At 44.2% G+C, this 26,535-nt stretch overlaps 1 protein-coding gene across 4 annotated transcripts; it reads right to left on the bottom strand.

Annotated features, from left to right (window-relative positions):
• Positions 1 to 297: 297 nt before the first annotated feature.
• On the bottom strand, positions 298 to 25,734 carry Alg1 (ALG1, chitobiosyldiphosphodolichol beta-mannosyltransferase). Of its 4 annotated transcripts, none has more exons than XM_072289987.1 (13): positions 25,645 to 25,734; positions 24,326 to 24,490; positions 20,329 to 20,409; positions 19,218 to 19,321; positions 17,646 to 17,794; positions 16,527 to 16,616; positions 14,548 to 14,780; positions 11,115 to 11,153; positions 10,246 to 10,308; positions 8,736 to 8,846; positions 5,205 to 5,319; positions 2,821 to 2,896; positions 298 to 796 (listed from the first exon to the last, which is right to left on the bottom strand). In XM_072289987.1, the coding sequence occupies exons 2-13, from the start codon at positions 24,459 to 24,461 to the stop codon at positions 665 to 667; spliced, it is 1,329 nt and encodes a 442-aa protein (XP_072146088.1). In that variant the 5' UTR covers positions 24,462 to 24,490; positions 25,645 to 25,734; the 3' UTR covers positions 298 to 664. The 4 variants fall into 4 exon arrangements, with proteins under 4 accessions (XP_072146088.1, XP_072146090.1, XP_054923879.2 ...); XM_072289989.1 differs by having other exon boundaries at positions 24,326 to 24,474; positions 25,645 to 25,719; XM_055067904.2 differs by lacking the exon at positions 25,645 to 25,734 and adding an exon at positions 25,142 to 25,232.
• Between the last annotated feature and the right edge of the window lie 801 nt (positions 25,735 to 26,535).

The following is a 26,535-nucleotide window of genomic DNA, read 5'->3' on the forward strand; positions in this document are numbered from 1 at the left end:
GTTATGAACCTCAATGAACCACAATCGGTGCAAAAATCTATAGGAATCAATAAGCATGTAAGGCTTGAATATTTGTGACATCGAATTTGCACAAGAAACAGATGTCCCACTTCTGTAAACTGCATCTATTACATCCTCTAAAGTGCACAAATATGATATACACTAGTCTGCAGCTTACTAAATGAAACATTACAATGTTTACACGAGTTTTACAGAAGTATTAGGTAATCATAAAATAGGAACAGTGTATAATAGTGTACTACATGCAGTTAAAACATAAAAGGAAAAGTGCAACAATTAAATTGAAGAAGGGTTTATTTATTTTGGTCACAGTCACTTGTGATTAACAATAAAGGCACCCTTGGTCCCAACAAATATGTTGTTTCAAACAAAATACTTTGAAGATAAGAAGATCACCCAGAGCGAAGCATACAAGCCCAATTCCCATAACTTAAGTGCTCACATGCGAAAATAGAAGGACTCCAGGAAAGATTCAATGCATTCAGTACAGGCCTGCTGCTTCCTGCACAGTAAAATAACCAGTCCACAGCAGCAGTGAGTAGAGGTGCCAAATTAAGCGCGCACTGCCCTGGCTCTGGATGGCAATCTTCTGATTGGTCTCGGGACCCGTCCCGAGACACACAGCACACATATTTGGCAAGAGCTAGGTACTGCAAAACTTGGAAAGTGCGACTGCTCTCCAGTTGTCATCCCAGCGCACAGCTTGCCACTTCTGGACGTTGGCCCTGAGCGAGCCAAGAAGCTCTGTTGGCTTTGGAAATCCTTCAAGTAGGTCCTGCGGCAAACACGAAGGCAGGGTCACGGCTAGTAAATGTCGCCTTATCATCGAAGCATATGATGTTCAAAAGACCAAAGGTGCAGAAAATTAGCCATTTATCAATCTCTTTAACTGAGAAAGAAACAGCATCCCTTGGCAAGTGGCAATCATGTTGGTGCTACATGCATGTGACAGTAGGAAGCCTTGTTGTCAGACCACATTTGTAGGGGGTGCGATTACATTTAATTTGTTGCTTTTGGTGGGTATATGAGATATGTATATATTGCTAGGCCTGCAATAAAAGTTGAATTGCGAGTCAGCACCAGTGCGTGGTTTATTCTTCTTTTCTTTTTGTTCTTGTCAAGTTGCACTGTTTTACCTCCAAGCGTAAGAAATCTGCCACACGTAGCAGTGAAGCAACACATATTTGGAAAAATAAAGAAGATGGAGGCCAAGGCACAGAAGGTGGCCGTCACAAGTGTCGTCTCGGCCAGTTGCTGCCACAGCTTTGCAGTGATCAGGGCCTGTATTCACAATCAAGCTCTTACACTAGAAATGTCCGTAAGTGCAAGTGCCTGTCAATCGTGATGTCATGCATATTATTAGCAAACGTGACCCGCCAATGGCAAATAGGCCTTACAAAAGAAAAAGCTTTGTAAATTTGGGTACACATGCCTGGCCAGGTTTCAACAACGCTTCAGAGCACAGTGTATCATCGGGGATCAGGCTTAGGACCCGATGTCCGACCGTAACCTAACCTATGCTATGCTTCGAAGGCGCATCAGCAATTGAACCAGCCTGTGCTGACTGCCTTCCTTTTTTTATAATTCCAACAGCTAAGCTCTGCCTGCTAAAACAGGCCCTGAAATACGGCGTATCCTAAAGATAAAAAAAAAAATATGGCTGTTCTTTTACCACAAGCCAATGCTATTGCCGAGCAGAAAGCAAGGAGCAAGGCATGGCTTCATCTCCTCAGCTCACTCCACAGTAAATGAAAGACTTGTGTAAAGACTGGTCAATCACAAGGATAAGTACTACCTACCAGGGTATATAGAAGTGCTGGTACATAATAGTACGTTTATGAAGTCAACAGACAAGGAAACCCAGGCAAGCATAGGATAAATCGCCAGTTATCTATTTTATATGTAGAATTTGTAAATTGCCAGTTCTTTTTTGAAATGTAGAAATTTTGAAGAAAACGTAAACAAATGTAGATAAAAAAACTTAATTGCTGCAGGTGGAATCTAAACTCAATATCCTCACATTACGCGTGCAATGCTCTAGCCAAGTGAACCACTGCACTGCTGTTTTTCCCATCCACTTTGTTGGGCACTCGTATAAGTGTACTATATATGGCCCTGGGAGTGTTAGCCAGCACCACAACTCACAGCAATGGCATTGGATGTAGAACACGCTTTCTATCTCGGGCATCGCATACTACGTGAGCTTGAAAGAAGGCAACTGGCCCATAAACCCTCAGTAGCTACTTGAAGGCATCAAACCTGCCAACGGAGTCAAGACCCTCTCTATGTATTAAATGAGAGGCAATGTATGCTCAGCATATCTGTTCAGATCACTTACAGTTCAGTTTGTTCATAAGAAGTGATTTTGAGAGTGGCAGAGGCAGCAAGGATGCATAAGAGGAAGACATTGACAGATAAGCATGTAGGCTTATACAATTCCTAATTTCGGCATTGTGGGTCAATACAATCAAACCTTGCTGCATACGACGCAACATCCTTTTTGTTATATTCAACATTTGTTATAAGCATATATTCGTTATATCCTGATATCGCCGAGATATACTTCAGAGTTACTTTGTTATATCCAGCAATTGATTACGTCTGCATTCGTTATGATAAGGTTAAACTCACTTATGGTCTTATATAGTACATGTGTCAAGCACATCTCGAAGCTTCATGCATTTTATATCGCTTGAAGTATCTTAACGCATTCAAATGAGATTAATGCATCATGCTTTTGCACGCCCCCGCGCACTTGCACGCCAGTGGAACATATGCAAGCAGACTTGTAGTACTCACACATATCTGCTGACACAGCTCACTGCTGGTTTCAAACACAAGGCCCGTCTCTCCCGGCTTGACTAGCTCCCTCAGGCTGCAACCACAAAGCGCAATCACAGCACTCAATCTTTCATCAACGTACAGATGCCACAGATCCGATAAAATTGCAAGTTTAAACAGTGCGAATGGGTAAGGAGAAAGATGTAGATACACACAGGACCAGTGCTATGTAGAGCACTGATTTCGTGTGGATACGTAGCTTTCCCCTCGCCTTTACACATCGTTTAAAATAACAATATGTTGCACCAACTTGCCCAAACAGCAGTGCTTCTCAGCCAAATTTGATGAAAAGCTTGGCGACCATTCAAGTTTTTTTTACTTTAAAAGGACACTAAAGAGAAAAACTAGATGAGTTCAGACAGATAGGGTATCCTTTCGAAACTCCATTTTGCCAATTTTGCAGTAAGGAGTTGTTCACTATAAGAGAACGTAAAGGCCTGTTTTTCCTTTTACGAGTTTTCAGCTGGTACACCAATGTGACATCATGAATTTCAAGGTATTTATTTTCGTATTTGGCCCATTGTGGTACAGTGAACGTTTTCAAAATGTGCTGAGTTCAGCCTCTGGCTCTTTTAGAATACAATGAAGTCCATCCTTACCAATAAAAAATGAACCAGACCCTAGCAAATGCCAGCAAAGTCTGCACCGTCACAGCTTGGTGGTACGCCAACCGTAAGGTACGGTGTTTGCCACCAGGCTTTGATTTCTGCACCATTTCTGGTTCACTGAATCTCCTCTCAAGCTAAGTGTGTATTCTAAGAACATAATGTAATAATACAGCTCAACCACATTTTCACTTCAGAGTCCCTTCGACAAACGAGATCTGCAGCTTTTGCACTTGCACATTATGTGGCGAAGTTGTTATTCTCACTGGTTAGGAAAAGGTTAAATGAAATTATGGGGTCTTACGTGTCAAAACCACTTTCTGATTATGAGGCACACCGTAGTGGAGGACTCCGGAAATTTCGACCACCTGGGGTTCTCTAACGTGCACCTAAGCCTAAGCACACGGGTGTTCTCACATTTCGCCCCCATCGAAATGCGGCTCCCATGGCCGGGATTCGATCCCGCGACCTCGTGCTCAGCAGCCCAACACCGTAGCCACTGAGCAATCACGGTGGGCTTCTCATTGGTTGATTTACAAACTGAGCCTAACGTAACTTGCCCATCTAAGAAAATTGCCACTGCAGCATTCGGGTGATGGATTTCAACTGAATATGTTGGGGGGCCAGCCTCGTTGGTTGGCCCCTGAGTGTTGGCCAATGGGCAAGCACACGTGAGGTTTTCAGTTTGTTTAGGTTACTCTTTCCACTTCACGATTCTGGCTATTTGAGCGTATTCAATGGCACATTATTTGGGCTTATTTTAATCTCCCTAACCTCAAAGTCCTGCCAGTTTGTACCGACATTACCAAGGGCAAGTGCCAGGTACTCGTTTGCATTGCACATTGCTTTTCAAGGCTCTGTGCATGGTAATGAGATGTGTGCGTCAGCTTGTTCCCCCAGTAACTGCTGGCTTTATGCGCTCGTGCCCATTTTTCTATAGCTTTACATTCATTTTGGCGTCTTGAGTGTGGAGATTAATGTTACTGAAGATTTTTACACACACTGATGAAAGCGCACTGCTGACGTCTTTCTCGGTGTTTACAGTGAATACAAGCAATAAACCGTACAATGAATATAGTTTTTTTAATAAGAACGTTACAGACAAAAATTGGGCAGTGCAAAGAAAATTTAGGAAATACCTTTCTATAAAAAAACTTGGGAGTTGAAAGTTTACGACAAACCAACTTTCCACCTTGCTGCATTTAGAAAACTGTATGGGTTTTCTTTGTAACTTCATGCCACATTTGGGTGGACGACAATTTTCCTTTTCATGACACTTCCTCCGCCTTGTGGGATTCTGCAAAACTGGTCAGCCATATTCCGTGTCCCTATGCTTCAAGTTGTAGATAAATATGCCTTTGCACCGCGGTCTGCTAGCTTGCTGGTTAGCTCAGATGGCAGGACGACCACACAGGAGAGGTGCTGGTCCCTGGATCAAATCCCGGACCAGGGTGAATTTTTTCTCAACTACAAAGCTTTCTTTCTGAAAAATTCATACCGGTTTTCTTTGTAGCTTTGTGCTACATTTGGGTGGATGGCAATTTTCCCCTTCACGACACTTCCCCCACCTTGTGGGAATTTGCAGAACCGATTTGCCCTATTTCACCACTCTGTTAGCCACTGAGAAACATGTTGCCGTTGCAAGTGACTCAAGTGCCATCTCTAGTCCACAATTCCAAAACCTAATGCCTGGCAATCTATCCTATCCTTAGTGTGAATAGGAAAGAGCTGTCTCACCATGGGTAGTCTATAGCGCAGACGGGTAGACCACACCCGAACATGTCGACGACTTTCATTGGCAGGTCCAGCTTGCTTGAGGAGGTGTGAAGGCAGACGCCAAGGTCCGCAGAGCCTGGAACAATCGAGACAGTACTGCACAAGCCAGGTTCCTGTCTGTCACAAGAATACTTAAAGGGGTCCTGAACCACTTTTATGTAGAAGTCGAAAAAGGCATTTGAAGTGAAAATAAGCTTTTAAGAAACACTTTACCGCAAGAAGTACTTCAATGTGTTCAGCAGACGCGAAGTTACTGGCAATGAAATATGGCTTCCGCTGTGCTCCTGTTTCTTCTTCTGTGCCTTGCACTGCGAAGGCTACGGCGGAATTGGGCATGCCGACAACACTCAGCCTTCGAAATGTCACCGTGGCGTGCAGTTCAAATGTTTATTTGGGTGTTAATGTAGACAAAACGTGACTTTCGAATTTGGTGCCTACAACGCGCTAAACGTAAGCAAAACACGTTTGTCCTCAGCGAGTTGCAGTGTGCTTAGCCAGTGGACTCGTGGCGGCCCCCCGCGGCGGCAGCGGTCTCTACGCTGCGTAGCCGATCGCAGCTACCAATTGCAGCCCCCCCCCCCCCCCCACGTATGGAAATCCGCTTTATTACAAAATAAAGCGTCCAGAAGAGAGTGAGGAGCAGGCTTCTGTTTGAAAAGAGAGCGTTTGAGAGAAAGGTGACTTCGCTCTCTGCTTGCGAGCTGCACGCACCGCCTACGACAGCAAAACTTGGCTGAGACGTTCACAGCAATGTATGCTACCCGTGGACTATGTTATTTCACCAAGCCTGAGGGGTGGTTCAGGGCCCCTTTAAGAACACGACTAAGAGATTAAGCAAAGTGGTCAGAAAACTGACCATTTATTGCATTTATTGGGTTAGCTAGAAACTAAACTTTGCACTGACTGTGATTGAGGTCAACTTTTTTACATTCGTGCAGCCCCCTCTGAAGCTTTTAGTTCAGTAACCAATCCCGTGAAACATTACATTATGCAAGGTAGAGAGAGCACACAGCAATTAGCCCACATTGTTATTATGCAGTGTTAGTAATAGCATTACAGAGGCTACACGACACTAATCATTAAAGTGGAGCTAAGAATTCTAAAACTGGCCCTGCGCTCTTCTGCAAAAATGCGCCGAATTCTGCAATGAAAGGACGAATTCACAAAGCTTTTCTCTGACAGGATTCCCTCAATATTGGCAGGCATTGTCACATCATTGCAACTGGCTGGCATAGTTTCTCACAAATTTCTTTGTGTAAAAAAGGTTTTGCAAATGTGGGTCTAGATTCTGAGTTTATAGTGGAATACCGATCAATATTAACTTGAATGAGCCTGAAAGCCTGCTAGAATAAAACGGAATTCGAAACAAAGAAATTCCACTTAATGAGGGACTTATGTGCACATCCGCATGACACAGTGCATTTGCAATGTGTTAACGCATGTGTAACGAGTTGATTACAGCGCAGCTTTTTTGGACATGGATAGGGCTGCAGAAATGTCTGGGAATTTGAGCAGTACGAAAAAATGAATTTAGATAGTAAAATCAATTTGATTGTTTCGTTTTACAACTGCAGCATGCGTAAAATTCATTTAGAAAATTTTTTTTCAAGTCGTGCTCCATTAAAATTTACTTGAAATTTTGTCCTAGTCAAGGCGGCGGGTGCACTTCATGTTTGCCATTGTGCATCTTGATGTGCGTTGTTGCATTTAGATATGAATTTGATCTTAACATTTTATCTTGACATTGTCAGCTTGAGCTGCTTTTGCACAAATTCAGTTTGGACTCCAAACTATAATGAAAACGGATATAACAAATTATTGCATAAAATGAAGTAAATCAAAAGTGTTTTTTACTGATATTACCATGTAATGAATTGCGCTTATAATGAATGCCAGACATATAATGAACATATTTTCGTGGTGGATGAAACTTCACCCTAACGTGGTTTGACTGCAATTACATGTAACAAATGAGGCTGTTTGTTACATGTGACAATGAGACTAAAAAGCTTAGAAACTGAACGGCAATGTTTCAGGAAAGTTCTGCGGTAAAATGCAGGTGTTCACAGGTAAAATGAGTGTGGGACCAGCGCAGTCAAAAATTCTTAGCTCAACTCGACAGACCGCCCCAAGAAAACTTGGGCTGTACTAGGGTTTCAAAAGTTTTTTTGATATGCACAGGACTATTTTTCGTGCTCTTAAGCTAAACACCTTGTGAACGCCTCTCTACAGTGGTTGCTCGCATTAGGTCCGCATTCCAACTCTGTAGTACTGACCATCTGCGTTTTACCTGTGTAAGCTTTCCGAGGACAACGTCATTCAGATTCTGGGCTTCCCAGCAATTAGTTCCTAGTACAACAGAACGCTCAAGTGCTCTGCCCGGAATGCTAATCTGGATGGGTTCTCATTCTGCTGCATGGTAAAATTTGCCATCTTCTCATTTCAGATTGGCTCCCAGTGTGGCTACATGCATCCTCTCAGGTTTAAAGCACCAGGGTGGTAGAATTCGCCAACTTGGTGCGATTTGACAGTGCCAAGAATGGCACTTGAAGAATGGTCAGGTTCATGTAGTGCCAATGGCTTCATCTACAAGTAATGAGTAGTGCAATAGGTCTTGCAACAGCTCAACTAAAGCCATCTCTCTCTCTCTCTTTCTCTCTCACTCACACACACCCACACACACAATGATGCACATTCTTCAGAGCCCCTAACCAGAGTAAGCAACAGTGTCCCTATGGATGGAAGATAGAAAAAAAAAATAGATGGACACAAGCACTGCACCACCGGACACACATCGCTCCTGACCAATGTTTGGGCATTGCAAATGTAGACGAATGTGGTGTGTAGGTCATGCGCTGACGATACAGTCTGCAAAGTGTCAAGCTGCTGCGTGGCGCGAGAACAGCTGTAATCTCAAATGAAAGCCCAAGCGCCTTTCCTCTCGAGGGAGCCCCGTTTCTCACTGGAGTATTAAGGCGAAACGTATAAGAGCCCCTGTTGAGGTCAGGCCTACTGCCGGAAACGCCGCTGATCATGGCACGTGACTTCACTAAATCAGCCTATGTAGAATGCACAATACCACCACTGGAAGTACGGCTTGCAGCTAGAATAGAAGAGATAGAAAAAGATATAGATACAGGGCTAGCAACGTAAACGTTTACACAGTCTCTCAGCTCTGGAATGGTAGAAGACAGATATATATATATATATATATATAGGTGGGGCCCAGTCAGGGACATTTCTAAAATTCTGGAGACATGAGTGATCGACACTGAGCCAAAAAAAAAGATTAATATAAAATAAAATTGAAAAAACAGTAACAGCTCTCTTTAACTGACAGTAATGAATATAGACAAACAAGGACTGTGGTCTTGTACATTCAGGCTTTGCTGTTTCGCATAGGAGAAACCTTGCAAACGCAACACAAGCACATGTCTAGGGCTGCCATAAAGTTAATATTATCCACATCTTACTGCGCCTGTCTGCACTCACCAAGCATCTTGGGGTAGTCCTGAGCCGACAGCCAGGGCGCCAAGAACTTCACGTGTGCCAGTGGGTTGGCACGAATCAGAGACAGGTAGTGGTCTTTCTGTGGACCCTTGCCTGCACAAGCGCGCATTGCCATCTGCAAATACTTCTCAGAGGTGCGTCGTCAAGGTGAAATTGGCATGTTCTGAATTTCGTACTAAAGCCCCAGTGACCGCATGCCAGTGTGACATCACAAATTTCGAGGCGTTTTCTCTATTTCGACCCTCACGGCACAGTAAACGTTTTCGAAACTTTTCAATTTCAGTCTCCAGCTATCTGATAATCACGATGCAGTCTATTTTTACCGAAGAACGCATACTAATCCCTTCAGGCACCAATTTGTTCTGTCCACTGAAAATTTAGTTTCCCCATATTTCTTGCGCTTGCATCTTTAGAACCATGAAAAGGGTACAACTTCCAAATGGATTAAGAATTTTGATTTTTGAGCGGGTTTTGTCAAGTTTACAGAATGCGCACTCCATGTGAGAGAACTCTCTTGCAGGAACGTCAGATATGGGAACATCAACTATTATTCAATGTATAGCATACTTAGAAAGCACCTTATCCAGCCACTGACGAAGATGAATGCCACTCATTTTTAAATATCAATGGTTTAATCAGCCCCTTTGCTTCTGATGCACTAACTTGGCATGCACAATTGTACACACAGCACCTGAAAGTGCCAACTCGGCATGAGCAGACACTATAAAAAATCCATGACCTCATGGCAAGTTGGTGTGGGAACTTCAAGGCGCTGTCTCCAACCACCCATATGTAGTCCTTGCATCTTTGCTGGCTTATTAGTCTCCCTCTCGCAGTAAGAGTGGCTTATTTGGTATTGTAGGAAAGGGCAATTTACTAGCACAGCTAAACTTACTTCTCACTTTATTGGTTTGGGGCCTACTTGGGGAAGTGAGTAAGAGGAAGAAAGATAGGGCTAACTGTGTCTCACTACAGGAGGCAACGTTCAATAGTAAGTTAAGTCGAATTTCCATCTCCCATATCCCCCGTGTTTTCCCTGGATAGTAAGTTAAGTGTCTCTGTAATGCAAGCCCGTGGTCGAAACCAGTCCTCACATGGCATCACTGCCTCAGGCCGACAGAATCAGAATTAGTTTATTCATGACAAACACGGAGATAAATACCTGATAAGTATACACAGAAGGAGGTCCCGTAGTTAGAAACTGAAATGGGACCTCCTAAAGATCCTTGCGTTGGAATATTGTCGGTCAGGTTATTCTATTACAGTTGCTGCTCATATAACAACGTGCCATTCTGCGTCTTACTATGTTTAATTCAACTTTGAATAAGGAATCTGCTTTCTCTGGGAGTTTGGACTAATGGAGGCCCACTATATACTGAAGCACGGATACACTGATAAGGCTAACACTACCTCTCGGCGGACGTTGCATTATAAACTTCACCAGCAGAAGAGATTCGACACGTTCCAAAGTATGCAGAGCTATTTTTCTTACCGGTGATGATGCAGAACAAGTCTGGGAGGCCACTGTCGCCCTGCTCCTTGCGAGTGCTGTACTCTGCAGGAATGCAAGAAATGCCCTTAAATTTTCTTTGCAGGCATTGCTCAACTAATAACTATTAATGACAGGCTTCTTTTTCCTGTGTCTTCATTAAAACCAACGGCTGTAGATTTCTTTACTGATAAAGTGCCTTGTGTGCGCCACTGCCTGCACGTCTGATTATAAAGCTGCTGTAATCTGACAGCATGCTTTTGAAGAAAACACTTGCTCTTCAGTCACAATTACACATTCTTCAAAGCAGCTAATTATTCCGACAGCAATTATTCCCGTCACCTCCCCCCCCCCTCCCCTGTTCCTTGCGCACAAAAGAAGACGGGCGCGCTTCTGCCCTGCCTTTCTCCCTCGCATGCGTGATATTTAGCCGCGATCGTCGGCTGACCCTTGCAAGTCAATTGTCAGTCCGTGTTGACACGGCAAAAGTTTGTTTCATACGGCAGATTTTGCCAAAAATTGTCACTAATTTGGTCCGCTGTGGCCGATAGTTTGTTGTAGCACGGTCCGTTAAAAGCGAACTTCATTGCATTAATACGACAGGTAGCACAAACTAAAGTTGAAATATGGTCTGTTATATCCAAAAGTCTGTTGTACCCGGGCCCGTGAGCGCAGACTGTATAGCAGCAAGCTATCTTTTCGTTGACTTTCATTTCCTTTTACCCGATTACTTCTACTTTTCAACTAAACATAACAATCAACATACCCCATGCTTTATCTGGCTTCACTGTTGTCTACAAGTTACCACACCAGTGTACACACTCGCGTGTTTTCGCAAGCCGAAGTGAGAACGGAAGCAGAATTCGACTCACCTTTCAAGGCATCCAGAAGCACCGAAAAATCTTCGTCCTCTACAACAAGGCAGGAAACATACCACGGTCACATAACACACCAAAAAAGAAAAGGACAGCGGAGTATGTTTTCTTTCACACATATTAAGCGCGTAAGAAAGGAGCATCGAGATGCTCGTTAAATCGGCCGATGCAGAATTCCCAACACCACCACTTGCGTTGCAGCAAGAGGAGATTAAAAAGATAGACAGGGCTCACAATGTAAATGTTATGCGGTCTCTCAGATCCGGTATGACAGAAGGTGGGGAAGGAATGTTGCTTGCAAGCACTAGTGAAACGTCTATGTTGGCTGTGGAGCTCACCTCCTAGCAGCACAGCAATGTGGCATTTCAAGCAAGAAATTGTTACAGCTCTGAACTGAGCTGTAACAAGTTCTCACTTTGTCTTGCACGCAACTTTAAAGGGACGCTAAAGAGACACACTAGATAAATTCAGACTGACAAAGTATCCGTTCAATACTATTTTTGTTAACTTTGCGGTAATAGGTTTATTAGAAGAAGAGAAAACACACACTTCCACATTTTTTTTTTCAATTCCTCAGTAAAACTCCGGTGCTGGTGTACCGGTGTGATGACAAGGATGCGAAATGATTTTTTTTTGCATTTCTGTTCTGAGGCACAGTAAGATTATTTGAAATTATTTCATTTCAATCTCTGGCTCCTTTAGAACACAGTCGAATCTCGTTATAACGAAATGACGCATATAACAAAATAATGAATAAAGCAAAGTAAGCGAAACTCCCCTAGAAATCTCCATTGAGGTTCTTGTTGCAGTACATGCAATACTGGACACAATGAAGCAATGGCTATAACAAAGTAATTACGGCTCCCCCTTCAACTTTGTTATAACAAGAGTAAGGGTTGCTTCTTTTGGCAGTATTGTAGAAGCGCAATCTGCTACAGTTGACTTCTGTTATTCAACCTTGATTTCTATATAACAGATGACGCACTCACACACGTTTCTGCCCCCAGTGATGCAAGGACGACCACTTCGTAAGCCACAATTACCAAAACCAAAATCACAGAGCGAATAAAATGCGACAAAGAAAAAGCGATTTACAAATTGGTCATCATGGCTTCACTGGGTGCAGAAAAGTGTGCGAGTGCGCCATCTATCCGTTTGTCATCTGTGCAAAGTGATTTGATCGCTTGTGCTTACAAGAATGATGTGGTATAAGGAAGGGTGGCATACTACTACTTTCATTCCATCCTTTCCTTTACGGCTACAAATATGAGAATATGTAAAAAAAAAATCAACAGTTCTTAGTCGTGCTTTGTCCTTTAAAACTGTGTGTCTGTCTGTCTCTGTTAGCACTACTCATGTTGTGCTTTCAAGTCAGCACATTCTCAAGTTCAAAATGCTCGTTGGGTTGTGCTCCAAAAGCAAGAAACCAAAAGACATTACAGAAGACGTCAGGCAATAACAAAGGTTTCGATTAGTTGATTTTGCAGTTGTACATTAGCTCAACCACTCAGATAGCTTGACCGAATAGTATTGGCGTCCCGCAAGGGTCTAATTAACAGGAACCGACTTCACTAATTCAGCTCTACTTAAATTTTCTCTTTAGTGCCCCTTTTTAAGTAACTTCATTCACTTTGCGAACTTAAGTAAGAAGAACCATCACCGAACGGTCACTGAGCATCTTTGGCGCAAAATGAGATGAAAGCATTGTGTGCATGAGTTTATGACATGTTCTAGCAATTACGAGACTTTACAGAGTGTAGTTTGTCGGTGAATTGATAAATCTCCGTGTTACATGATCAAATGTCTCCTCACACGCCGGCCCGCCGTGGGACTTCCTGAGCATGATAAAGAGATCACTGCTCTTTCTTTCCCTTCTTATTGTTTTTGTGGTAGCAATTTTTAAGCTAAAGGAGCAGTGACATTTATTTTTTTAAGCTGCAGAAACTCTTACTGCACGCTGGGAAACAAATATACAAGATATCTTAACTAGGTACTAAAGACAGTATTGAAACACTGAATCTGGTGTCATGGACATTATTGTGACATAGAGAGAGCAGGCAAAGCTTACTGATGCTGTGTAGAACTGCTACATATGATGACGTTACTTACGATACAAGCAAAAAAATGGAGAGTGCTGTGCGCATTTTTTCTGGATGCACTTTAATCACAGGGACAGAGGGAGTCAACTTATCATAATGTCATGCTGAAACCAGGTCAGGGGCACCAAAACCGAGACTGGTTTGCAGAAACAAGTGCGGCAAAACCTCATTAATTCGGAGTTCATGGGACCAAGAAATAATGTCTGAATTAACCGAATGTCAAATTACCGAGGGTATCAAGAAAACACTAAACAAATCCTTACTAGTACATCAAAACACTCTTATTTACTGAATGAATCAGCAAATCCCATTTCTATTTTGGAAAGAAGCAGTGCTGAAGCTCCAATTCTTGCCATCATATGACTGACTAGTGCTTGCAATGGCAAAAGAAGTTGCACTGCGACTTCCTTCCCAGAGCATCCATGGCGTGCGCCTTTGTCTGAGACACGCTCTTCCCTACCGCGCACACACCCAGATAATTTTTTTGCCAGTGAGCCAGCAGATCGTCCACCTATTGCGATGTAGCTGGCGCTCTTCATTCTCGATGGCTTCCACCACGTTTGAAACATTGCGCACACAGCCACTCCACTGAGTCAGTACAAAACTGCTGTTTGCTGCAACCACTGTGAACCAATCTGCAGTCGCTATCGACACGGTCGAATGGATGGCGACTACGCAGTTCTGTAGCATGCGGGCGACGCGGGCACAGGGTCAGAATAAAACTACTGTTCGCTGCAAGTGCTGCCGAGGAAAGTGTGGCCGCTATCGACACAATCATGAGTGGCGACTATGCAATTATGAAGGCACGCGTCAATGACGTGTTATACGCAGTGGTAAATGCAAATAAAGACTTTAAAGGCATAAATATGCACAAAGTGTGCTGGCACTCCTGTAGTTCATGCACCATTTCCCCTGATGACTATGGCAATGCGGACTTCGCTGCTACGATGTGCTTGGACGCTAGCGCCGCTTTAGCTCTCTTGTGTTGCACATTTACAGTGGCTAACTGAGCATAGTCTCAATTAACCGGTGTGTGGCCAAATATGTCCAAATTAATGCGAGTTTGATTCCATTAAATAAGGCATACACCCGCTGGGACAAGAGGACGAGTAGGAATTATCAGATTTTTCCAGATTAATCAGGGTCGAGTTAACAAGGTTTTACTTACTGTTATAGTACACTGTTTAGAATGTTCCGATTTTTGGCAGAATTTTTCCTTAACGTTTAGGAGGCGCGGATCTTCATTTAGCAAGAAAAGTGGACAAGGTGAAAATCTCATTAAGTAAGGAAAAATTAGCGAACAGTATTCCTTTAAAGAAAAATTTAGTGACCTGTCCAGCTGGTGCTGCTGACAATGAGAGCTGATCGATCGGGTCTCAGAGTTGCTGCATTTGAGTCGGGCGCAGCTTGGGTGAAGATGTTTCCTCCGTCAGCCTCATCTGATGAATCACTGGTATGGGCCAACTCCGGATATTCCGCGGCCAGACGCTGGAACAGGGCATGCCGTTCCTCTATGCTAGTCGGCTGGAATGTGGACGAGGGCCTGTCGTAGAGGACGTCAGCTCTAAGAAAGAAAAACAAAGAACCATTACAGATTTACAAAAACGTTTGATGTCAAGCCCTCTGAACACATACAGTTGGCTTCCAAACAAGACAATGTGGCCACATGAAGGTGGAGATATGAAATGGTCAGCTGTGGTCAAACAAAGGAAGCCTTTGGTCAGAGCAAGTGCTTTGAGAAGGTGATTTGATCTTGGTCAGTGGTTGCCCTGATGAAGTTGCCTTGATACCACTGACCCCGATACCAACTTTCAAGAAGTGTCGCAGCGGCATACGTGTCAGCTGTCTTGTGGCACTCTCGGTATAGCTCGTGGTGGGACGCAGAGTGGCCAATAAGGACCACATACTCATTTTGGCCCCAAGTGTAACTTTTGTATGCCACATTGTCTTCCCAGGCGTGAATGTATGCGCCTTCATCGCATTCACCTGAGCGTTGCTTGTACGAGACATCATTTATTTAAAATTTATTTATCCGGCATGCTATTCTGTCCAACCTACAGTGTTGACTAGGACGTAGACCACTTAACCTGCATTTGTAGTGGCTAGACAACCTCAAGAGCTGTTTTGAAGAAGGCTTTATGCATGTGACACGACACGCTACTTCTGGCTACAAGACGTTCTGGAACCGTGGCAATGACCTGGACATCTGCTGTGCCCCACTAAAACGCTTATAGCATTTCTGCGGTGTACAGGCTTCAGTGAGACTATGTAAATTACTTTTGTGCAAGACCTTTTGTGTTGTTGTGAGTGCGTACGTGCTTTGTTTTCATTTGTATCTCGCTCCCTTTCTTTCCTCCTTCCCCATCTCACATGGGGTACCATGCCAGGCCTATCGGTATAGACTAATCTCTTCAAATGTCATTAAACTTTCCCTCTCTCTAGTCAAAACAGTCGCTCCGGACAAAGGCTTCCCTTGTTCGACCACTGCTTACTGCTAGAATCAACTTGCATTAATAATTCAAGCTATGGTCTTTTCCATCAATTCAAATGCCTTGGTGACTAAAATTTTTTCGTTGTCTACGCTAGCAGAAGGTTGAAGTTACAGAAGCTTAATAAAATGTGACCCAAACCAAATCATCGCTTGTTACACGAGCAGACAAACATTGTTGCATTAGAACAGACATTACCTATAACAATTATGTGAGTTAATATGCAGTAGCATTTAAGGCGCTTAGGTCAGTGAAGTTGTTTAGTACTAGAAGTGTCCCATTGACAGACACTGGAGGTAAGTGAAAACGCACACATTTACAGAGAGCTACCAACAGAGGAACAATTTGACACAAAGACACAAACAACTGTAGTGACTGGTATCACACATGTAGACCATAGGTTGAAGATGGCACAAAGCCAGAGTTCTAACCACAGGAAACAATGCTGCCACTGGCAACGTGACTCGTCCCCTATTTTACCACTCTCACCCGCCCAACAACAAGCTGCTTCAGTTAGCCAACAATGTTGCTGCGGTTAGCTCAATGGTGAATACCACAAATAAAGCTTTCATAATCTGCAAACACAGCAAACTCCCCGTGTCAGTGACACAACTGAGCCAAAATGGTCGAGAGTGTGCTCTGGCTCACTCAAAATCTTTCTAATTGCACGAAAGAAGCGAGACGAAATGACCAAACTTGTAACTTAATTTTATATGTGTCACTATTTGAGGAATCTCAATTCCACAGGTACTACGGAGACTACGCTTGTTCAATGATGTCAAAAAAAAAAAAAACGGGAAAGGAAGCCTGGGAAGACTCACTGCACTTTCCAGTTCGATTCCAGGTCCTGCTGCATTGCTTGAGACACACAGAATGCACTCTTTGCCTTCTTGCCAAATGTTTTCTCACACCTGCAAATAGAAGCCAACCATGGATCTGTGAAATGATGAAGAGGTGCACTGGAAATTGAAGTACTGTGCCAATTGCATAGACCCCCGCCCAGTAACTCCAGGGATGGTGTATGCATTTACAGGTACTTTACGTCTATCTGTAGTGACAGCACGACAATGGTTGCGATATAAACTAACCATGCTGCAGGCAAGTGTATGCGCGTCTAGCAACGCAATGACAGCCTTTCTTGGATACTTGTAAGTTACTTATTTGCTGGCAAATCCGATATTTCAGACTCCCAATTAGAGTAGAACCTCACTCATGTTTATTGGGGAAAAACGTGAGAGAAAACGTACTAATCGGGAAAATGATTGACCCGAAGTTATTAAAACATTTGGCACACTCAGCGGTACTTGACGTCGACGTAAAGCGAAGCGGTGCACAAATCGTTCTTACCAAGAGACATCCACACGTGCCAAGGTGTTGGGTCATAAGCGACCAGAGTCCCGTGTTGTTGTTCTTGCGGCTTCAGAAAGCTTAGGTTTGCGCTCCTCGAATTTGCCCTTGGTCAGCAGCCCTTTCAGCTTCAGCTGGGGCATTACAGCAAGAATTTTTGATTTGCCCATTGGGCGAGAATAGTTGCAGCTTGAGACGCTGTTGCGTGTTGAGCTTGTGAAGCGCGAGCAACCTGAGACAAGCTCTCGATCACCTGAGACCGAGCGACCGAGCCCATTGATCTCAATCGTGCATGCTTCGCCTCTTTGATTGTTCCCATGGCATCTAGTAGCCATAAAACGCATCAGACAATTGCAGTATCGTGGTGTATTGAACGCGGGTGCTGAACGATTGTGTTTTTTGGGAACACATTAGCTGGCAAGAAAGAAGAGTAACTGTAGTGGGTCAATTTTTGCGTTCGCGATCGCAAATGTTGGCGGTGGGAAATCGTACCAAATGGGATTGTATCGACAAGGTTACACTGTATTCTGACTTTTCTGCAGTTCCCGTCCAGTTCAAGTTACCGTTCGGTGACAGTGATACCACCAGCTCACCAGCGGCAGATGCGGACCAGGAGGTGTCCAGGCCCCAATGCCAGCGCCAGTATGGAGTAGCCGTAGTTGTGCCAGTCCACTACGAGTGCCGAGCCTCTTAGCAGGCAGCAGAACCACACCACCGGTAGTGTTGGTACCGATGGGGGATTCTGTCAAAGGAGAAAACAAATAATGATCATCATCAGCCTATTTATGTCCACTGCAGCAGGAAGGCCTCTCCCAGCAATTTACAATAACCCTGTGTCTTGCGCTAGCTGATTCCAAGTTGTGCTTGCAAATTTCCTAATGCCGTCATACCACCTAGTTCTCTGCCACCGCCGAATGCACTTTCCTTGTCTTAATGCTCATTTTGTAACTCTAATAGACTGCTGGTTATCTGCCCTATGTGTCACATGTCCTGCCTAACTCGATTATTTCCTCTTAATGTTACCTAGAATATTGGATGGCACCCATTTGTTCTGCAATTCACATCGTTCTAGTCCTGTCACTTAACGTTATGCCTATCATGTTTAGTTCAATTGCTCGCAGCATGGTCCTTAACTTCTTACACTTTGTTGTCAACCTCCAAGTTTCTGCCCCATATGCTAGTACTAGACCAGTAGAATGCAATAGTTGTGCACTTTTCAAAGATAGCGGTAAGCTGCCGGTCATGAGTTGGCAATGGCTATTGTATGCACTCCAACTATCTTTATTCTTCTGTAATTTTTTTTAAAAGTAGCGTTACACAAATATTTCAGATTTTGTATATACGAAACAAGTGGATGTTGCTATCTGGTTCAAATTTGATTCAAGGTTCACGACGGCCTCATATGCAAAGGTACACAGAAAACTGGACCTAACTACGTAGGTACAGCTTCTTGTAATTTGCCTTGTTGGCCAGTTCCTGGTCAAATACAAAATAAGTTAGTATACGAGTAGGTCTAAGAAATTGAAAGCAACAGCGCATCACTATGATGCACCACTCTTAATGACTGGTGTGGCAAGTGCACAAGGTCATGGGTTCAAACCCTTGGTTGCAGCAACTCTGCAGTATTACAAGTTGAGTGGAATGCAAAAAACATTCCTCTGCTATGCTATGAATGCGCGCTAAAAGTCCAGGCAGTTGTATTTCATCCAGAGCTCCCTACTAAGGCATCTTTCATAGTTTGTGTGCTGCTTTGAAAGATGAAACACAATAATTTAGTTTAAATTAAAACTGTTACATGTTCTAATAGATGTTTCTTTGCCTATATTTTCTTATTTTGTCCTCTTTTCCCACTTTAGTCTATATTATCCCATTGGGCAAAGAAATGTTCAGTATTCGAAATATTTCAAGCCAGTTCTCTTTGAATCAGCACTCCTGATTGCTTGTACTCAAAAATTTTAATCTTCAAATGCCACCAGCAGAAAGCAAAACACAGCTTATTCTAGCATTGACAGAGCCGAACTGTGTTACAATAAGGCAGAGCCTATGTTACTTTCATTGTGACCACAATAAACACTGATTAAATAGAAGCGAGTACATGCTCAATATGAAACTGGACGATGGAATTCATTGCTCTGTGTCCAGCTTAGAGTAGAGCTTAGGCTCACCTGAACAAGAACATGGCTTGGCTTGGGCAGGAACATCAGACTGAAGAACAAGGCTAGGGACTGCCACAGCACCTTTAGAACGTATGCCACCAGCCTTGGAACATCTGCAAGCCAAAGGAACCAGCAGCAGAACAATTTAATAGTGTGAACAAAGCCAGAGCTGGCTCAGTGGCCATGGCACTGTGCTGTTGAGCACGAGGTTGCGGGTCCGATTCCCGACCGTGTCTGTTGCATTCTGATGGATTGCGAATGTGAAGAAGCTATTAAATTCTGTTAATTAAATTCGGAGTTTGTCCGTTCCAAAACCAAGATCTCATCATGAGGGACGCCGCAGTGCAAGGTGCCTGTACTAATTTTGACCGCCTGGGGTTTCTTCAACGTGCACCCAATGCATGGTACATGAGCAGTTCTGCATTCCGCCCTTACCTGAATGTGGGAGCAGTGGCGGGGATTGAACCCATTACCTTGAGCTCAGCAGTTCATCCCCATAGGAACTGAGTTACTGCAGTGCGCGGCAAGAACACTGTGTAGTACCATGCTTTGGGCGCATGTTAAAAGACCTCAGGTGCCCATAATTAATACGAAGCCTTCACCTATGACATCCTTCACATCCCCCTATGCAGCCTCAGGACATTGGATCCCGTATTTCTTTTTTTTTTAACTGTGCAAGATAAGCATGCAGAAGATCCCACAGCAAGCGTTGACTTTCAACTACCTTGTTTGTTTTAAATCGACACCACACATGGCAATAAGAAATTGTGACAGAAAAGCGATATTATGGAAAGAGAAACCAGGTTACAACTAATCGAACAAAACAAACGACGCGACTAACTGATAAGCTTCAACATGCGAAGTAAAACAAAAAGTTAACTGTAGGTCATTTGCTGATAGACAAACTGAGGGTACGCTGACATATCATGGTGCTCCACGCACATTATTCGCCAATAGATCCTTGCCCATTTTATTAACTGCTCGATGAACATATACTTGATGTTGATAAAGCTATAGGTGAATGTCGGTCTGCCTTATTTAACACTTTTCTTGTGTGCAAAGAATGTGAGATGTTGAATCCTCAGACTCAGCCCAAGCGCATTGAGCACATTACGCTTACATTTCTGAAAACCAGGTGGCTCCCTCATAAGGTGAAGGTGGATGTGTGGGTTGGACAGGACATCAGGACCAGGCTTGGAACCTGCAGAGACAAACAAAAGATAGAATAAATCACTGCACAACAGCCGGAATCTTGGGTAAACAATTCTAGACAAGAATAACAACATCAATGTGGCAGTTTCACAAAAAGAGTGAAGCACCAACAGCGCTAGCAAGGTTTAGAGTATCTCACAAACTTTTAGGAGCAGTGCTTCAACTACACGTGGGTGCAAAATGTCGGCCCGACACGGCAAGCATGGCAACTTCTGCTGAAAAGAAGGAACAGTGTCCTGGCAGCTGCAATGTGTCTCACAACACTGGCATCTTGTGGTGCGCCATCAGTGGCATTGTCGGGATTGCACCTCAATGGTGAAAAAAATGACACCGAGGCGCTGTGGGTTTTAGTCGGCGTCCAGTGAAATATTAGATATTAGATAAAGTTATATACTAAATTAAAAATTAAATTATGGGGTTTTACGTGCCAAAACCACTTTCTGATTATGAGGCACGCCGTAGTGGAGGACCTAGGAAATTTCGACCGCCTGGGGTTCTTTAACGTGCACCTAAATCTAAGTACACGGGTGTTTTCGCATTTCGCCCCCATCGAAATGCGGCCGCCGTGGCCGGGATTCGATCCCGCGACCTCGTGCTCAGCAGCCCAACACCATAGCCACTGAGCAACCACGACGGGTAAAGTTATATACTCACATTTATACTCATTATATACTCTCATATATAATCGTTATATACTCACTATATGCTGACATATATACTCATCATATACTCATATTAGCAGCTAGTTAGGAACACTAGTCTGCATGCACGCAACACTCATGCCAGCAGTGGAAGGCGAAATGCCAGCCTGGCTCTACCATCAAGCCGAGTGAGCAGAGTGTTGACGGTGTGTCCACTTCAGTTTGTTGTTTTTGCACCCAGATACACTCCGCATCCTTGAGACCCTTTTAATTACCTACGTGCCATTGACAGCGGGACGACACTGACGCCGTGAGCGCACCTCAATCATCCATATAATGGCTCGTTATACTCATAATCCTCAGAAGCATAAGGGCACATTCACACCAGCAACATTGAGGAGGCTGGGTGATGGTCTCGGTTGTGAAGTGACCGTAGGAACAGTTTCTTTTTGGATGAGAAGTCTCTGCTCTGGCGCAGTTATTCCCCGCTCAATTTTCAGCTTTACAAACAGAGCTTCAAAGTGTTCTGTGAACTGTGCTCTCTTTAACCAAACACAATCAAGTGCAATGCATTAAGAATTAAATTTCGAATGGCTTGATCAATAGTGGGTTCGAGTAAATATTTATAGTGTCTAAATGCGGGGAAGGGTAGGCTGCTAAATGTCACGCAGCAGTTGTGCTGCTTTCTATTACATGCAAAAAGCAGAAATCTAGTGAGGACAGTGAATGCTAGATTGACGAATAATGTTAACCCTCTAGACCTCAATCATCATCATCATCATCATCAGCCTGATTACGCCCACTGCAGGGCAAAGGCCTCTCCCATACTTCTCCAACTACCCCGGTCATGTACTAATTGTGGCCATGTTGACCCTCCGAACTTCCTAATCTCATCTGCCCACCTAACTTTCTGTCGCCCCCTGCTACGCTTCCCTTCCCTCGGAATCCAGTCCGTAACCCTTAATGACCATCGGTTATCTTCCCTCCTCATTACATGTCCTGCCCATGCCCATTTCTTTTTCTTGATTTCAACTAAGATGTCATTAACGCGCGTTTGTTCCCTCACCCAATCTGCTCTTTTCTTATCCCTTAACGTTACACCTATCATTTTTCTTTCCATAGCTCGTTGCGTTGTCCTCAATTTAAGTAGAACCCTTTTCGTAAGCCTCCAGGTTTCTGCCCCGTACGTGAGTACTGGTAAGACACAGCTGTTATACACTTTTCTCTTGAGGGATATTGGCAACCTGCTGTTCATGATCTGCGAATGCCTGCCAAACGCACCCCAGCCCATTCTTATTCTTCTGATTATTTCACTCTCATGATCTGGATCAGCAGTCACTACCTGTCCTAAGTAGATGTATTCTCTTACCACTTCCAGTGCCTCGCTACCTATCGTAAACTGCTGTTCCCTTCCGAGACTGTTAAACATTACTTTAGTTTTCTGCAGATTCATTTTTAGTCCCACCCTTCTGCTCTGCCTCTCCAGATCAGTGAGCATGCATTGCAGTTGGTCCCCTGAGTTACTAAGCAAGGCAATATCATCAGCGAAGCGCAAGTTACTAAGGTATTCTCCATTTACTCTTATCCCCAATTCTTCCCAATCCAGGTCTCTGAATACCTCCTGTAAACACGCTGTGAATAGCATTGGAGAGATCGTATCTCCCTGCCTGACGCCTTTCTTTATTGGGATTTTGTTGCTTTCTTTATGGAGGAGTACAGTGGCTGTAGAGCCGCTATAGATATCTTTCAGTATTTTTACATACGGCTCGTCTACACCCTGATTCCGCAATGCCTCCATGACTGCTGAGGTTTCGACTGAATCAAACGCTTTCTCGTAATCAATGAAAGCTATATATAATGGTTGGTTATATTCCGCACATTTCTCTATCACCTGATTGATAGTGTGAATATGATCTATTGTTGAGTAGCCTTTACGGAATCCTGCCTGGTCCTTTGGTGAGACAACAGACCTCGATCATGTGGGAACAACTGGGCCAGAACCACCTTTGAAATTTCTTTCAAGAAAGGGGGGGGGGGGGGCATGTTCCCTTCGAGGAAAATTATTTTTCTGCATCCCCCCCCCCCCTCCACCATTAAAGGCTTTGTTGTGTGAGGAAAGATTACAGGTATCTACGTCAGCCAACACCTCCTACTTCAGCCTCACATCATTGCAGGAAGAAATCGAAAGAAGAGTTCCGCTCGCCGCAATGGTGAAGGCCAATGTTTACATTTCTTTCTTAGCTTGCAAACACTTTGGGATTACTGTGAGAGGTGCCGGCTGACATTAAAACTACTAAAAAAGGGAATTTAATGAAATTTAATTTGAAGGCCGGAACCTTGCCACAACACCTGAAAATAAAGATATTTTCGTACATGTGTCCCCTTCTAAGTGTGCGTGCACACATACACACATGAATGTAATTGAACGTAACATAACACACATGTACGCAATGTGAACGTAATTTTCCTTGCCAGAGAGATCTGAAGTGCTTGAATGTCCCCAGCCGAATGTGCGGTTATAGTTGGAGTGTGTGGCTTCCACCTGAAAATCGGTGCAAGGGCAGGTTTTCGATGCCTGGTGCCGATGGGCAAAGTTTTGTTTTTCCTGGTCGTATCGTAAGGGTGAAGATGAGATTGACAAGGAAGCCTGACAAAGGCATGATAGAAATAATGGACAGGCATCAGATGGATTGAGCAAATGAATTTTTAAAAAAACTGCCGTCGCAATGAACGTGCGAGGCACAGATCAGAATGCAGCTTCAACGCAATGTTGCAATCTAAATGATGCGAAGCTTGTTGGAGTTAGCGAGGTAACGGCAGTAGCTGATGACACCAGCACAGCCTCATCCCCAGTTAGCTGGCTGAATCACAAAGACGAAGGCAATGTATGATGCTTGACAATTAAGCAAAGAATAATGATGAAAAATGTACGCATAGAGAAGTATGACTTTTAATACACTTAAGGCTTCTGCACTCTTGTGTCACAGTGACACGAACACTAATTCTGGGTGATTGGTCAATCAAGGGCACACACTCATTTATACCCATAACCAGTGGGTCAAGTGATGGTGCTGTCCAGCCTGCTCAGCTGGACAGCACCCGGAAAGTGGGGGCAGAGGCAAAGAAATCTTCCCTACATTTGAAAGCATATGCATATAGGCGATTCACTCACACATAATGAAATACCCGATGAGCGTGTAAGCTTAATCACGCTTTTATGATGACTATCTGCCCCACCAATGGCACAACGCTGACAATGCTTACCACGGTAGGCTACCACGTCGACCTCGAGTCGTTCCTTCGCAAGAGACAAGGCGTGGTAGTTCATGCGTGGGCTGTGTCCAAAGTCACCGAGGACCACCACGGCCACTCGGCGGCGTCTCTGTGCATCTTCAGTCATGGCTGGTCACGCACTGCATGCAGGTATGCCTGCGTTACAAAGGAACTTCTCAATAAGGTTCCCAGGGCCAGCCTACGTAGAGCATGCTTTAAGATGCACCTCGCCTATCTGGCAAAACTTTTCATATGTTTAGCAGCATTTCCTTCCAGTCCCAAGTCTGGGTTTCCCACACTAACTTGTATCACACATGTAATACAGACCTCCTAAATTATGCGTACCTAAGGATGCACACATATTTCACAAAGCATGTCAGCTACAAAACTTGCGCATTTCACTTTCACATAAAGCTTGAAATGAACCATGGTATCATTTTTTTTCATCATTTTTATGCGCTTACTAAATGTCTTGTGATGTTTTTGGCTTAAAGTAACTGTATCCTGTCTAAATCCCCCCCCCCCCCCCCCCCCAATAACGCACTTAAAAGAGGCAGGGGGTGAGGAGTTGAACATGTTCGTTGGCGTGCCAAGTCGCTAAATTAGAAGCAATACCTGACGCAAAGTATTTGCAGAAGTCGTATAGCTTAGGCCGATCAGGTGCGAACAGTATTTGGGGGTCGTGACGTAGTACAGTCGCTACGCGCTTCAACTACGCAACGAAGAGCAAAGCTGTTGCACGACACTGTGTGAACACGCCAGAAGGTGCCACAACACGCGGATATGCAAATCGTACGTGACACGTACCGCGCGCACACAAAACACGCACTGACGGCCCAAGTTTTCTTCGCCCGCCAGACGCCTTATTTGCCGAAGGCCTGTCTCATCTGCGGCGGGAACTGCAGGCTGTGCTGAAGGAAGCAGGCCTTGCAGAACCGCTTCGCGTAGAAGACGCTGCAATCGCTCGCGTGGCAGACGGCGCGCCGACACACGGAGCAGTGCGAACCGACGGCAAAGCCTCCCAGATCTTCGCCCGCGCCGTCTTTGACGAAGTACACTTTCTCGAGGAACCTGAGACCGAAACGCTTGATGCCGTCGCACTCGACGTGGTACTTCTCTCGCATACCGCACACGCTGCACACGAAGTAGTTGTCTTCAGTAGGTCGTGCTTCAGTCTGCATTACACATACACTGACAGGAGCAGACAGCGACTTAATTTTGATAGGTTAGGATAGCTACACTACAGTGATCGGGGCACACTTAGCCGAAGAAATTTATCAGGGAAATTTGCATGGAAATCTGCACTTAACCTGAGAAGAGGTCACGCGTTTCAAAACATGCTACGATCAGCTTTGTAGTACACAGCAGAAGACGAAACCGGCAAACGCCACAATGGCTCCGCTGACGACTTCGTTATTGGCTAGTCTTGGCTGGTCGTGTTATAGTGTTCCGGCTTCATAAATTGCGTCCGGCGCGTTTGACCAGCAAAAACCATAGAGTTACTCTGTGGCAAACATAGAGTTTCCTACAAAAATTTTGTAGGAAACTATGGTGGCAAAAGCAGAACCTTTGTGATCCAAAGGACTCAAGAGGACGCCACGCGACGGTACGTAATTTGGTTTGGACACCACCTATCGTGGGAGGAGAAACATACTCACATACTCTACAGCTCTACAGCATGTTCTTGCGTGGTGCAAAGCTGGTGCAAAGCAAAAAAATACGTCAGTCTCACTACTATCATGATGATGATAGTAATTGTGGTATTGACGTATTTTGCTTCCCGGTATCCAAAAGCAAAGCCTCCGAGATTTGTTTTTATTACTCAAGGGCATGGAGGAAAGAAACAATATAGGAGAGGTCTTCACCATAGAGTTTAATACAATAATTACCTAATTGTAAGAAACTCTATGGTCTTGACGTCGTGTTTTTGAAGCCGGAAATGCAGCCATGTTGGTGTGCCATCTCCCGTTGCGCCTTAAATGAGCATATAGGCGGGATATTTGAACTTGCATTGCTACGAGCCGCGGGTAATGTGTGCTTACGACAGGCGTCAGAACAGAGGCTACGAAACTTTTGTAACAGTTTTAGTAAAGCAGACGCACTCCTGTGCTTTCTCGTGGCACGTCGAAGACGACGACGAAGACCCACGCAATGATTACTTGAGTGTGTTGCTGACTGACAACTCACACTCCCAGACCCAA

This window comes from Dermacentor andersoni, chromosome 8 (genome assembly GCF_023375885.2).
Source record: "Dermacentor andersoni chromosome 8, qqDerAnde1_hic_scaffold, whole genome shotgun sequence".
Classification (NCBI taxonomy): Eukaryota; Metazoa; Arthropoda; class Arachnida; order Ixodida; family Ixodidae; genus Dermacentor; species Dermacentor andersoni.

Coding starts and splice junctions, on each gene's coding strand:
- Alg1 (XM_072289987.1), bottom strand. CDS start 24,461: ATGACTGAAGATGCACAGAGACGCCGCCGAGTGGCCGTGGTGGTCCTC. Junction 20,410..24,325: donor CGACGTGGTAGCCTACCGTG/GTAAGCATTGTC, acceptor TTGTCTCTGCAG/GTTCCAAGCCTGGTCCTGAT. Junction 8,847..10,245: donor CTTGTTCTGCATCATCACCG/GTAAGAAAAATA, acceptor GCGCTTGTGCAG/GCAAGGGTCCACAGAAAGAC.